Source organism: Grammomys surdaster, unplaced genomic scaffold (assembly GCF_004785775.1).
Source record: "Grammomys surdaster isolate TR1022 unplaced genomic scaffold, NIH_TR_1.0 126036, whole genome shotgun sequence".
NCBI lineage: Eukaryota > Metazoa > Chordata > Mammalia > Rodentia > Muridae > Grammomys > Grammomys surdaster.
In genome coordinates this window covers 4,644,326-4,659,237 of record NW_021620849.1, presented here as the reverse complement: position 1 = coordinate 4,659,237, position 14,912 = coordinate 4,644,326, and the positions used below count along the sequence as shown (strand labels likewise).

The 14,912-nt window shown below is 47.1% G+C and overlaps 1 protein-coding gene across 1 annotated transcript in view; it reads right to left on the bottom strand.

Moving 5' to 3' along the window:
* Positions 1-9,626, bottom strand: part of Adamtsl3 (ADAMTS like 3) — a 284,359-nt gene extending 274,733 nt beyond the window's left edge. The window contains exons 1-2 of the mRNA XM_028754834.1: positions 9,416-9,626; positions 8,086-8,187 (exon numbers count right to left, since the gene is read on the bottom strand). Coding sequence (XP_028610667.1) covers positions 8,086-8,187; positions 9,416-9,418 — 105 coding nt within the window. The 5' untranslated portion in view covers positions 9,419-9,626. The remainder of the gene's footprint in view (positions 1-8,085; positions 8,188-9,415) is intronic.
* Positions 9,627-14,912: the final 5,286 nt, after the last annotated feature.

The window sequence follows — 14,912 nt, the reverse complement described above, 5'->3', positions numbered from 1 at the left end:
TGGCAAAATCAATATGCATGGATGTTTGAAAATAGAAAGAAACAGAAGAAAAACATAGTCAAAGAATGGCACTGTGGTTTGTGTATGAAACATCCCCTAAGGCTCATGTGCTGAAGTTTTGGTTGCCAAAAAGCAGTGGTGGAGCTTGCTGAAAGTGATTGTATCATGGAGGCTCTGAGTGCAACAGTAGGTTAGTATAGCAATTAGATCTGTAATTTGGTGCAATTATTGGGAGGTAATGAATCTTTAGGAGGCAGAGCCTAATGGAAGGAAGCAGATCACTGGGGATGGGGACATGTCCTGGAAGTATATATCTTGTTTATCGCACCCCACCCAGTTTCCTGGTTACCATGAGGTGAGCAGCTTCCTCTGCCACATGTTCCCACCACAGCGAATATCCGGCATCACCTCAGGCCCAGAGCAATGGAGTCATCCGACCTTGAACTAAAGCCTCTGAATCGGAAATCACAAGTCCATATACGCCTCTGCTCTTTTCAGTTGAATTTCTTTTCTCTCCATTCACATTTTCTCCTCCCAAGCAGCGCCTAAGCTAGCCTGTTATGAAAAGATGACTCTCCCTCCTACAACGCTTCTTTCATCCGTGGTAGCCTCCAGCAGTGTCCCTCTGTGGCAGGCTATATTGTGTGCAAAGCCAAAAGAAATCCCTCCCGGTCCATGAACTTTGTCCATTTTTGGCTTCAGTCTGAAGCCTCACTGGAAGCTCTTCTTCCAAAAACCAGAGACTCTGGGTGCCCAATTTCACCAAATACCTGAAAGACCTGGATTTATCAAATCTACAAGAAGGAAGGGACTTCCCTGCCACCGTAGACTAAGCATGCTACAAAGAAGCCACCACTTTCTAAGTATATACTAGCACAGAAGGAGGCTGAGAGATTAAATGGGTTGAACAAATTCTGAAATATTTCAGTATTTTAAAAGAAAATAAGACCAGAAGACTGCTTAGGTGTGCACGTATTTCCTCTCAATAGGATATTATTTCTAAATATGATACAAAGGCAGAGCAATCAAAAGAGATTCTTGGAGCAGACTACTTAAAAAGTTTCAATGTCCACATATCAAAATCCACATATAAAAATGTAATACAAGTGAAAAAATTGGGGAATTAACAGTAACAAAGAGTTAATGTTCTTCATTCACTAAGAATACTTACAAGTTGACAAGAAATCCAAAATAGAAAAAGAGAAAGTAGGGATTAAATTTCATTTTTCTACTTCTATTGTCTTGTGTGTGTGTGTTGTATATAAATCTGTCTCTGTCTCTGTCTCTGTCTCTGTCTCTCTGTCTCTGTCTCTCTCTCTCTCTCTCTCTCTCTCTCTCTCTCTCTCTCTCTCTGTGTGTGTGTGTGTGTGTTTGTGTGTGTGTGTGTGTGTAGATGGAGGCCAGGGCTCAAAGTTGTCCTCTTCAATCATTCTTCACCTTAACTTTTGAGAAAGGGTCTCTCACTAATCCTGGAATCCACCAAACAGGCAAGACTAGCCGACCAGCGATCTCCAGGGATCTTTGTGTCTCTACTCTTCCTCCTCAGTGCTGAGATTACAGATGTGCAACTCCATGCTCATCTTTATATGTGTGAGCTGGGAAACCTGAGCTCAGTTCTTATGTCTTTATCCATTGAGCTATCTCCCTGATCCCTTATTAAGGTAAAGTATTAGGGATAAAATACATAAAAGCAGTAACACGAGTGATTTAAAAGTATACATCTCACTAGGACAAGCATAGCGACTCGTGCCTGTAATCTCAGCACTTGGGAAGCTGAAGAAAGAGAATGGATATAAGTTCAAGACCAGTCTGCACGATACAGAAAATTCAACGCCAGGCTGGACACTCTGGGGAAGGCAATTTGATAACATAAATCAAAACCCTTAAGTTTTAACATAGATCTGACCCCAAAATGATGTCCAACGAAGAATACTTTTCAAACAAGTAATCACCAATGTGAACAAAGATGGGTCTCTGTAACTACAGAGACCTTTGTGATAGGAAAGAGAACCTGAGAGATTGTCTAACGCTCAGCATGGAAAAACTAATTATTGAAGTCTAATACATTAAATGATGCAATGTTATAAATACAATAAATAGTATTAGAGTCAAATGCTCCCCACATTGCTTGATACAGTTTAAACTACCAAAGTGAGTAGTATGTCTTCTTTTCATGTGTTTAAGAGTATGTGTATGTATGCATGTGTATGCATATGCGTTCGTGTGTGTGTGTGTGTGTGTGTGTGTGTGTACACGTGTTCATGCATGTGGAAGCCAGAGGCCAACCTGGAGTATTGTTACTCAGGCATTGTTCACACTCCTCCTTATTATTATTTGGACTGGCCAAATAATCTAGGCGGGCAGCCAGTACCCCCTTAAGAGTTCTGCCCGTCTTCCCTCCCCCAGTGCTGGAATTACAGGCATCTGCCATCTTGTCTGACAAGTTTATGTGGGCTCTGAAGGCTGAACTCATATCCTCATGCTTGCTGTGTATATCAAACAGTTTGCCAACTAAGCCATGCCATTACTTCTTTAAATAAACATGCATGCTAATATTCCAAGGTCAGAACTGTGGATGGGGACTCCTAAGAGGTTGGAAGAATTCGGGATGATGCTGTTTAGCTTAACCTTTGACCTTTTCTGGGCTTCTCATGCTTCCATACTGAGTTCTGCCACTGTTGTTTTAACTCAGAAGGTAAATTCAAAAGAGTGGACTTCACTAAATTGTAAATTACTTTTATTGTTATGATAGCTAGGCTTCCTGATTGTAAAAGTTCTTTCAGAGGAAAATTCTATTAAGTGCCTAAATGGACACTTGGAGAACAAATGGTTTCTGCGAATTTGGCTACAGTAATTTATAGCATATATTGGCTGGAGCTCTCCGGCACTGACAAATTCCAGGAAGTAATTGCATAAAATACTTGGAGAGGAAATTGCTTTATGCTTCCATGCTATTTATGGAAATTAGCATCTTTGTAAAAATAAAGCAAGAGGGATCACAATCGTAAACCCTGAAATGTGGCCTCCAGGATGCTCGGCTGGCTTGCAGACCATTAGCGATGCTAGTGTAAGAATGCTGCTCTTAATGAGACAATTACATATCATTGTGGTTTTCTTCTTCCCCTTGTATCATTAATCTCCAGCTTTCTCCCAGAAGCATCCTGTGTAGACTCAGATATCCTGGAGTGCTGTACACGGAGCGAATCATCTTGTCATTCCACTTAACCTCCCAAAAGCTATGCACATCCCTTTTCAGCATCTCAACTGTCTTCCATCCCCAAAAGCCCCTCAAACCTAGTCCTTCGAAGTGACCCAAACATTTCCCGAGGTCAAGGTGAAACTATTGACTCCTTGCCCTAAGCCTAATTCAAAACATGAAGGAATTTACACTATTTCTACTTTTTCTCATTTCCACCTATATATACTCTTACCAAGCTCTGTCCCCCTCTAAGTGGATTCTCAAGGTTCCCTTAAGCATCCATTTAGACACAATAGAATTTTCCTCTGAACATACATACTTTCACAATCAGGAAGCCTAACTATCCTATCAATAAAAGATTCATTGAATCTTGTTCACAATTAGCCTCTCACTACTTTCTACAATCTAGGATTCACCATTACCAGGTGGGGCTAGTGCCAGCAGCCTCCCAACCACCATCCGCTCCAGTGAGGTCCCAGCAGTCCACAGTCTTGACAATGCTTCCTGCCACCTGAACGCATCTCCAGAGACCCTGCGCTGCCTACAAAGAATTCTTAGGATGCTCTTCAGGCTCTTCCCCACAGCAGCCACTGGCTGACCGTGTTCATCTTTACCTCCTCCTAACGCTTCCTGCCTGGTTTCAAATGCATGACATCTGTGAAAATCCAGAGGAGGAAACAGATTTAAGAGGCATTTCTGAGCTAGCAACTCATGACAAAGTGGGTACAGGGCAAAGACAACAGGAAAGACATTTGACTATCCCTGCATCAGTGGCTAGTCAATAGTGAATCAAGAAGAGAGAGAAAGAATACGAATATCTATGGCTGAGGAGACAGCTCAGTGACGGAAGTGCTTTCTGCACAGTCATGAGCTGCCTTCAGATGCTTAGCAGCATGAAGAAAGCTGCTCATGGCAGTATGTGCTCATAACCCCATTCCTGGGGGAGTGGAGACAGGAGGAACCCTGGCTAGCCTGTCTAACCAATCAGCAAACCACAGATACAGTGGGAGACTCTGTCTCAGAAAATAAGGTGTAAAGTCGTTAAAGATACAATCTCTGGATGGGAACACACACACAAGTGTGACATAATTTGCATTCAGGATGAGCGTAGGTCTTTTCTGCTCAGACTCCATCAACACAGCTTGGAATATTCATTCAAAATCACACAGAAAGTACGTTCATGACATGAAACCTGGAGTAATGGGGAAACTACTTAGAACCAAGACAGAATGGAGAGGAGGAAAGGCAGGAAGAAAATTAAATGCCCAGTGAAGCACATTCCACTAAGAAAGAATGACTCTAGGGCAATGACCAAACATTCACCAAGGCTGTGAGTTACATAAGATGTCCACTACACAGAGTGGACAGTAAGGCAGGTGCAACTGTTCGTGTCGTTAACCCTAATGGCTGTGGATGCTTTAGGAGACATGCAGACATATGGATCCTTGGAGCTTACTGGCCATCCAGTTAACCAATCAGAGAGCTCTGAGTTCAGTAAAAGACTGTCTCTGTCACAAAAGAAGAATGATAGTGGAAGATACCCAGTATCAATGTCAAACTCTGGGATGCACACACACATACACACATACACACACACAGACATGTGCGCACACACCTATATAAACACATACACACATGTGCCCACACCCAAACACATACATGCACACACACAAACATGCACACACACAAACATGCACACACATGGCACTTACTGAGAGAGGGAGAAGAGAGGCAGATTGAGAGAGAGAATCAAAACAAAACATACATGTCTGTATATATACACATAAATACATATATGTTTATATAGTTTTATTAATTAGAAATCTTAAATGAGTTTTGTGAACTAAAATTCAGGTTCTCAAGAGCCAATTATACTTCTGAAGACTCCATGGGAGAATGCATTCTTTGTCTCCCACCTTCTAGAGGTTTCCAGCATCCCTTAGCTCCTGGCTACATTACTCTTCCAGTTTCCTTGGTGACCTCTTCTACTTCTTTCACCTCTGCTTGGTCCTGAATCCCACTTATGAGAAGTGCTGGGATAACCTCCCCAACCCTAGCCTGCTCACTCACATGGCAACGTCTCTTTTGTCACATAAGGAGCATGATGGCTTCTAGGGATTAGGACTTGCACATATTTGGAGCCATATTTCAGCCTTCCACTCTTTCCAGAAGCTCCTCTACCTTAGATGCAGAGACTCTGTCAATATCACAGTGGTCAAAATGAGAAGCTTGGAGGGCCAGGGGAAAAACTGCTGTCTTCGCTAGGAGAATCAGGTCCTAAGGAAGACCCAAAGCAACAGCAACCTTCCAGGGCCTGAGTGGGAGGAGCCTTCAGCTTCACCAGGTTCAAGCCCTGAGCCTTGTAACTAGAAATCACAAGAGTTTACCCTTTCTGTGATTTAATAATAAGAATTTCATTTTATTAATTAATTAGAATGCCGCAGACTTCTTACAGCTCAGCCTTACACATCTGTAAGTCGTCCACCAACTACATTGTAGCCTACTAGGAGGCAAGGGGAACAAGACTGAGGGAAACCTTGAGCTCGATCCCAACATTAAAATCATAAGACTGATGGAAAACTTCTTACAAAGCTCAAATAAGCCAGAGGGAAATACCAGAGACAGTCCTGTCCACTTCTGCAAGAACCTGCTTTGAGAAGATAGCACCTACTTAGAATAGGTGCTGTCTTCTCTCCTCAGTTCATGTCTCTTGAGCGCCCCCTACAGCTCCATAGCAGAATATGCAGGCACAAATGCTAACTTCAACCCTGCAGCCTGCAGCAGCAATAGAGTCGACATTCATTGCCCACATCTTCACTTTGCTTCACTTTTTTTCCACTTCACAGTGCCTTGCCTCTTGCAAACAACGCTACGAAGTGGGCGCTATTCTGAGTCCCTCTCTACAAGTGCGGAAATAGATGTAATGTACAGATGTGTGACCCAGCCATACACACTGTGTGCTGCTGCTATCCCAGCAGTGGGAGGCATGGATACTTGAGACCATTACCCTAATGCATGGAGACTGCACTGCCACAGGTGCACAGATATGGAAGAATCCAAAGAGGTCACTGAGTAATTCAAGCTGGACAAATGCCCCCTCAGGACGTACTCAAAACACACAGAGATGGTACAGAGGAAAGAAGGCAATGGGAAATACTCTGCCTTGGAGGCTCAGCCCCACCTGACTAGGAAGGACATTCCCTGTATCCTACTTCAGATCCTTTGATGAGATGGAAAAGCAAATCATCTTGCTTTTATAACACTCCACCATGTTCTCCAGAGAAACCCTAAACCACACCCCCAACCGTAACTTTTTAGAAGACATATTTTATCTTAAATTACGTGTATTTCTGTATGTGTCTATAGGGTGGGTGTATGCACATAGCTGCAGTTGCCTATGGACACCAGAAGAGGGCGTCATATCCTCGGGAGCTGGCTGTTAGCCCATGTGCAGGCAGCAGATGTTTTTAAACCACTAAACTTCTTTCTCTCCATCCTCTTAGCCTTTCTTCTAACAAAATATAAGCATTAAAATACAGTCACCGAGGAACACTGTAAAATGGGATGAAGGGGATGATGTCTCTCACTAATCAGTTCTGTGTGAGCCACAGAATTGATGGGGTACTGAAAAAGGCTTAAAGGCAGTAAATCCAAGAGACTACAGCAAGAGGAACGCACACTCCCGCTTCACTCACCCAGAGTATAGATTTTCAGCCATGCCTGCATGCTTGTTTAACAGACTTAAGCCTTTAAGTACTAGGCTGTCTGCTAAGACCATGAGGGTGCACAGACCACAGCCAGAAGTGAAATCCTCAGGGAAGCGTTGTCTTGTTCTAAGTCACATAAGACGTTGCACGGGATTAGCAGCCGCCCTCAGGACACGGTATTAACTGAAATGTTCCCTACATTCTTCGGTCAGGGCCCACACACTTCTTGGCTGAATCCAACTGCAAACATATTTGTCTGGATCTCACTTTGTTATAAACCAAAGGGTTGTGGAAGAAATCTGGACACCCCAGCTATCTTGAAATATAAGAAGGCCCAGCAGTCCAAGACTTGCATTCCCATTTAGCAAGGGCAAACTGGAGTCCAGCAGGGACGGCTCCTAGTGGAGGGAAATCGAGTGTCCACCTTGGTGCTACCTGTACCCCACTGTCTCCTCGGCAAAGCCAGCAAACTCCTTTGAGTTTGACCAGTAGACAAGTAAGAATTCAATCTATGAGCTCAGCTTCTCAGGTTGGGTGGAAAAGACAAGCGCCTAGAGAAATGACTCTCAACCTGTGGGTTGCGACCCCTTTGGGGGGGCAAACAGACCCTTTCAGATGGGTCTCCTAAGGCCATCAGAAAATACAGGTATTTACATTATGATTCATAACAGTAGTAAACTTCCTTATGATGTAGCAATGAATAATTTTATGGTTGGGGGTCTCTATAACATGAGGAAGAATATTGAAGGGTCACAGCATTAAGACAACTCAGAACCACTGCTCTAGAGAAAGAGCCACACCATAGTGGGGTGTGTTAACAGTGAATCCAGAATAGTTATTTAGTGGCTAAGCTAGTGTGGGAATCAGACTCTTCCTGACCTCTAACATGTAGCTTCTCCTGGACAGCCGCACTAGTCAGGAAAGACAGGGTCCACCCACTCCCCCAAGTCACCAGTGGTGAATAGGTCCACACGGTATCAAGTTCCTGCTCTAGATCTAGAGAGGACCCCAGACCTTTGAGCTATCATTACAGAGAAGCCAACCACAATACCATCTGTATAAGATTCTCCAATGCAGCATTAGCACTGATCCTACAACACCTTACATAGGCTAGGGCTAGAATAATATTCCTATACAAAAACAGGCATGCCCAGCATTCTCAGTGTCTCATTCTATTACCTGTAGAAGACCAGAGACCGTAAAGATCATTCGTGTCAGCAGCCACCAGGATCCTGCCCAGGAAGCCATGGGGTCCAATATCGTAGGATTCTCCCTCACAGCCTACGAAAGAAAAGACAAAAAGAAAATGCCGAGTTTGTAACCAGCTCTGGCTCCAGAGGCAGAATCTGTGAGCTAAGGAACCAATCGGAGGGGACCCTGCAGCCCAAGCCGTGTCTTGGAAACGTTTGTGTTGGCCCAGGATGGGATTGTCTGCTTCAGAATGGAGGCAGTATGGGGCTTCCTTTAAGGATGAGTCCACCAGCAACTCATACCTCCAGTGCTGCCCTGCCCCAGCCACCTCCTAGCCTGTTTGTCAGCACTAGGGTGTGGCTTTTGGCCTTTGGGGGTTAGGGTCAGGGAAGAACCAGCGTAAAGTCTAGGGGTAGGGCATCTGCCTGCTTCAACTCCTTGGGGCAAAAATGAGTCTAAAGCCAACTAAACTAGACCAGAGAGTAAAGGACCCCGCCTAAGGGCACACAGCTAAACAGAGAGACTGGAAAGCAGATCGCTCGGATAGAGGAATTTCTCACTAGATGATAGCATGCCCTCTGCTTCCAGACCTGGCTCTAAAGAGAGCTCTGGGGGCCACAGTCCTTAAGAGTGTAATCTCTTAAAGGTGAGGGAAAACTAGGACCAGGAGGGTGACGAGGACCTTTTTCCCCAATGTGTTTTCCTGTCAATTTACAGGGAACTCAGTTTGAGTGGAGACTGGAAAAGCCGAGGTCACACTCGACTCCCGCTTCGCCTCGCGGGCGCCTTGGCGGTGTCGGTGTCCGGGGGCGGGTCGGTGGCTTCTCTCCATCTGGAGAAAGCATTAAGGCCTGGCTTAATGCGATCCGCAAATGTGCTGCTGTTTCCGACCTGAGGCGGCGACTCTGGGACGAAAGGAGGCGGCCAGGGCTGGGCCCCAGGACCACGCGCCCCTCTCTGCTGGCTCACACACTTCAGTGCCCGCCATCCTCACGCCTCCTTTCCCTGGCATGCGTCTTGTCTCCTTTCTCTGCGCTCCAGGCGTGCGAGCCTCAGTAGCCAAACCTCCGGACCTTCGAACACTGCAAGCTATGATCAGCCCGCAGTTCGCTGACCCCGCAGGGTATCTCCCATCATCCAGAGGACCCCTCGCTCGCAGAGGACGAGGGAAGGTTCTGACCAACGTTCCCGGATCCTGTAGCATGCGCCTGCCTGGAGCTATCAAAGCCGCGTAGGGCAGTGCTGGGGTTGTGAAGCCCTGTGATCAGCCTAAGACCCTACTTGCCAGTGGCGTTCCCATCAACTTCCCCAGCCTTACCATCCTCGGAGAGACCGGTCCCTGGATCCCCCGCGGGTGTTTCCAACCTGGCGTCGCAGCAGCGTCTGTAGGTGCAAGGGAGGATGCGCGCTGCGAGACGGTGGCGAGCAGCGCCGACTCGGCGACACCTCGTGCGGAGAGCGGGATCCCGACGGTCCCCGACGCCGGCCTCCAGCCTGCACCGCCGCCAAAGTTAAATGGGGCTGGGACGCGGCCGCCCCGCCTGTCCCGCCCCTCCGGGCGCGCGGAGCGCAGCGCTGGCCCCGACCCAGGGGCGGAGGGCGCGCGCCGCCACCTGCGCCGCTCGTCCGGCAAGTGCGCGCCGCGTCCCGGGGACCATCCGCCCCTCCTGCCCTGCGTCCTCAACCCGAATCCGGGGTCGCTAGGAACGCGGGAACAAGCGGGCCACCGGGCCGCAGCCGGGCGGCTCGGAGCGCTCGGGGCCGCAGCGGCCACGGCGAGACTCCGCTGGAACGCTTCTCCGCCCGCTTCCTGGAAGCCACTCCTCGCCCTGGGCCTGCAGCCAGGCCTGGTGCCAGGAGCCCCGGCTGCCGCCGCCGCCGGCGGCAGCGCGCTGGGGAGGCGGCCGCTGCGCCACGGGCCAGCCGGGCCAGCCAGACCAGTGCGAGGATGCCATCCTCTCCCAGCGACACTGCCCGGCCCCAGGGACCTCGGCTGCTAAGGAGTATCCTGCAGAGGGTGCCCAGAGTCACTGGCTCCTGCTGGTAGCCTTAGGAACTTGACCACCACCCATTCAAACAGCCCCTGTGGTCCTGGTACTTTGGGGGGATCCTGGATGACCCAGCAGAGGCATCTAACCTGATACCTGGAGCCCCTGGTAGGAAACAGGTTTGGGTTGCACAGAACTACAGGAAATAACTACAGCACCGGGGTCTAGAGGTTTGGAAGGTAGGTGTCCCCAGGATTGGAGGCAGGGGTGAGGGTGCCTTGAGCGCTTCTGAAGGGAAGAAAAGTCAGGGAAGAGACATGGGGGCTTGGCTTCATCCCAGCAATGGGAGCCAAGGGCCAGGTGTTCCATTTAAGGCACCATTGTGCCTCCAGCCTTTGCTCCATTGAGTGATGCCACTTTGCCAAGTGGTGTGCGCAGCCAGCCTTCCCAAGAGCAGTAGCTCCTAGACTTATCTTAATTCAGGGAGTAGCTTTTCATGATGATCAGAGAGGCCAGGTCTGGAACTGGTGGTTACCTAGGTACCTATTTCTCTCCGGAGTCTGAAACATTTGCATCCAAAGTTGCTCTCTTGCCTGGTGGACAGCTGGTATGTTCCGGATTCTGTTATGGCATTGCCAAGAGCTCCCCCTACGTGTTTTCCACATCTATTCCGTCCTTCCCCAGTCAGATGGCCTCCTCTGACCAGGTAAAGAGCCTCAAGACTGTCCCTCCACTTCAGAGAGGGAAATGGCTGGAATCCTGTGGAACATGAGCAGGTGATGCATGGGAAGTGATTCGGGGGGAACCAAGAAAGGAGGACAGAGCTAGACATGACTAGCTCACCTGCAGACAACTGAGTCTCTCTGTTCACCCTAACTTAGCTCTGGAAAAGTGGGACAAATAATACACATATGGATACTGGGCTATTATTCTGATGGGGATTATGCAGGATTAGGTTCCCATGAGCCTCTGGTTATGTTTTGACAGCCAGTTGGCACACCGCCTTATTCTGTATGCTTTTCTGTGTAAAAGCACCTTGTCTAACACATGTTCATTCATTTGCCCTGAGCTCCGGGCACCAGCACCTGTTAAGCTTCCTAACAAGGGACTACTCTCTAGCCGTTCACATCCACATCTCAGCCTCTTGGTCCTTGGGGACCCATAGCCAGCACTGTGTTCAAGGGTTGCCTAAAACAGTGAAACCAACAATAGAATGTCGCATAGAGGACATTTAGGATGATCATTTATAGAATAAGAACTGAAGAAGACAGAGCACGGCCTTGTGGGACCTTAGCAGTGAGTATGCACACCATTGACTCCGAATGTTCACTGGCCTTCAGATGACTTTGAAAGTGCCATGTGCTTTGATTATATGGTGACAGGCAATGATTAAAAAGCAGGACACTGCAGATGAGAAGGATCCATTGTGTGTATCTCTACGTCAGTGCATCAGGAAAGGAACAGCGGTGTTAACATTTCAGAACATCTATAGCACACCATGTGGTAGTTTTGAGAACGGCACCAAACAGTCATGCTTGAATCCTTAGTCCCCAGTTGGTAAACATTTTGAGGATGAGGAGGGGTGGCCATGTTGGAGGAAGTGTGTCACTAGAAGTGGGTTTTGACGCTTTCAAAAACCTCAAAAGAGATGCCCTGTGGCTCTCTGCTCCTGCTGCCTGTGGATTCAGATGTAGATGCTCTCAGCTGCTCTTCCAGCACCACGTCTGCCTGCGTGCTGCCATGTTACCCTCCATGATGATAATGGACTAACCCCCCAAAACTGTAAGCCAGCCCACAGTTCAGTGCTTCCCTTTGTAAGAGTTGCCTTGGCCATGGTGTCTCTTCACAGCAATTAAACAGTAAGTAGGACATACCACCAGAATCTATTCTAGGCATTTATTAGGTATTGCTAATTCAGCCACCAGCACAGCTTACTGGATGGCATATTGGTTTCACCTGACATAAGACACTTAAGAGGAGGGAAGATTTCTTTTGGCTCACAATTTCAAAAGTGTTAGTTGATTGTGGTGGGGCAGACATGGCAAATCAGAGAACAGTTCACATCTTGGTGGCCAGAAAGCAGAAAAAGGAAAAAGGACCCCAGACCTGCTAAATGATCTTCAAAGTTACAGCCTCAGCGACCTACCACCACCTCCAGATAGACTCCACTTTCCAAAGTTTCTACCACCTACCAAAATAGCACCATGGGCTGGGCTGCAAGCACCTGGTGCACTAAGCTCTGTTACAGTCAAACTGCAACAAGTAAGTGTTTTCATATTCCTGTTTTACAAACGAGACACATGAGTAGAAAGATTCAAGCACCATATGTTCTCAGCAACTAGACTGATGTCTCAAATCATTTACATTCTAAATCTAGCCTTATAGCATTGTGGAATCACTTGGAAAACTCGCATGAATATTCAAGGAGAAATGGAGAATTCAAAGAACTATTGTGTTTGTGCCTTGGCAGCTGCATCAACCTCAGCAGCCTGCTGTGTGCAACCGAGGAAGGCCTGGAGGATGCCTCTGGAATTGGGGACATTGTGGGGAACTATTAAGTGGCTCTGCTCTTAGGTATTAATGTCTCCACAGAACTTCCTGTCTCGTTTTCCTTTAGGCACTTTTGATTCCTGAGCCAGCCTCCAAGGAATGCCTCACACTGTAAACAGGAGCCAGAGCAGTCTTTATGTCTTCAGATTCCATCTAGAGTCAGGCTGTTCCTACAAAGAGCTAGCTGAGGGTGAGAAATGAGAAAAGGAAATGCCGCTCAGCCTCTTATGGAAGGTTCACCACTCTGAGAATTCTGGAACGTTGAACCATCTCATATGGGTTCATCTCATATGGCTGAGGTGCTGTGAATGAGAATGGCAAAGTGTTATAGAGGACAAATGCCACCCATAGGCTATCTGTACCTCAAAGATGTCCCATGGGATGGTTGATCTTAACAGTCAGTTTGACTGGATTCAAAACCACCTAGGATATTATCAAGCAAATGCCCATCGTGTTATTTCCAGAGATGTTTAAATTCTGATGGATCTGACCTCAAGAGTGCATTAATCCCGTGATGGGTTCATAACACAAAGGCATAATTGGGAGGTGTTGAAAGGCAGAGAGAGGGTGGACCTTCCTACAGAACATAGGATATTGGGCAAGGGTGAGTCTTTGAAAGCTCTATCTTTCCCTGGGCGCTATTCCTCTATCCCCTTTTCTTTGCTTCCTGGATGCTGTGGTGTGAATTGCTCTGTTTTCTCAAACCCTTGCCACCATGATGGAGTGATGTTTCTCAGACTATGAGTCAGAACAAATCTCCTCCACTCTTGTCTCTGTATCTGGATACAGCTACATAAAAGGAACCACTGTCTCAGGTTGCTGGGCTGGACCATCCATTAGCCCTTTTTTACTCTGAGAAAGTGCAGATGATACCTTCCCTCACTCACTCTTTCTTCCCAGGCTTCACGTCCTCCCTTGGTACTTGACCCAAGTGTTTAAGAAGATGTTGTTAAAGGCATGGAACAGGGAGATTGGAGCATGGGGAGGACAGAAATTAGGAAATCCTGAGAGAATCTGGATGACCTGGCCATTGTCTGAACTCCCCACCTGACCAACCATTACATTCAAGGTCAGTCTTTTTCTTCTATCTCCTAGACTTCCTTCTCTTGATAAACCACACTACCTGGGGACAAGGGGATACATGCTGACTCCCCTGGAATATCTGGGAAATCAAGTTCTGTTTCTTACTAAGCTGTACATTCTTAGCTTCCTGGTTCCTGCCACCTGTTTGAGGGTCTGCTTCTGCCCACAGGAATTTCATACACTCCTACTCCTCCTGTCTGGAAAAATCTATGGACTCTTTAGGAGCTGTGGTCATGAGGTATCTCACTGGAGGTGGGCAGGATGGTAACCCTTCCCCACTTCCCACACTTGCTTTGCTTCCTACCTGCTGACAAAATGTGAGCAGACCGCTTCCTGCTCCCCCCCCCCCCGCCATGCCATGACTTCCCACCACTGCAGGGTTGATTCCCCCTGGAACTGTTAAGCCAAAATGAATCTTTCTAAGGTTTTATCAGTCGTGGTGTTTTATCACAGCAACAAAAAAAGGGCTTAGTATAAAGTTCACATGAGGAGGCCATTATGTCAAGCTATAGTGAAACCTGGGTTGATGTGGAGATCCCAAGACGTTGAACACACCAGAATCTTGAGTCATTTGTCAAGGAGAGCTACAAACAGGAAGTGGAACCAGATAGAGTGAGGGGATTACAAGCAACAAAACTGGAAGGGTGGATCCATCTAAGTCATTTAAAACTGAAGCCTCAGATACTGGACATGGAGCTGCAGGGTTTGGTTACTTATCTGCTGGGTATGGGGCTTGTTCTGGCCTTTTCTTTTAGAATAGAAATTTATACTCTGTGCCATTGTGTGCTGGATGTGTTAGGTCTTTTCATTTTGCAGTGGGTCACACTTAAGAGATCACTTTGGATCTCAGAAGAGACTGTGGACCTTGGAACAGTGTTGAGATTAAAAGACTGTTGATACTTTTGAAATGATATTAGATGTATTTACCATCATGAACTTGCCGTGAGTCTATCGGAGCCAAGGAGCTAAATGTGGTAGTTTAAATGAGAAATGTCCCAATAGGTTCATGTGTTTGAACACTTGGTCCCCAGTTGGTGGTACTGTTTGGGAGTATTGTGGAACTTGTAAGAGATACAGCCTTGGTAGAGGAAGTACATCATTGGCAGCTGGCTTTGAACATCTAAAACTTCACCCCAGCTGACTCTTGTTCTCTGCCTCTCTCTCTCTCTCTCTCTCTCTCTCTCTCTCTCTCTC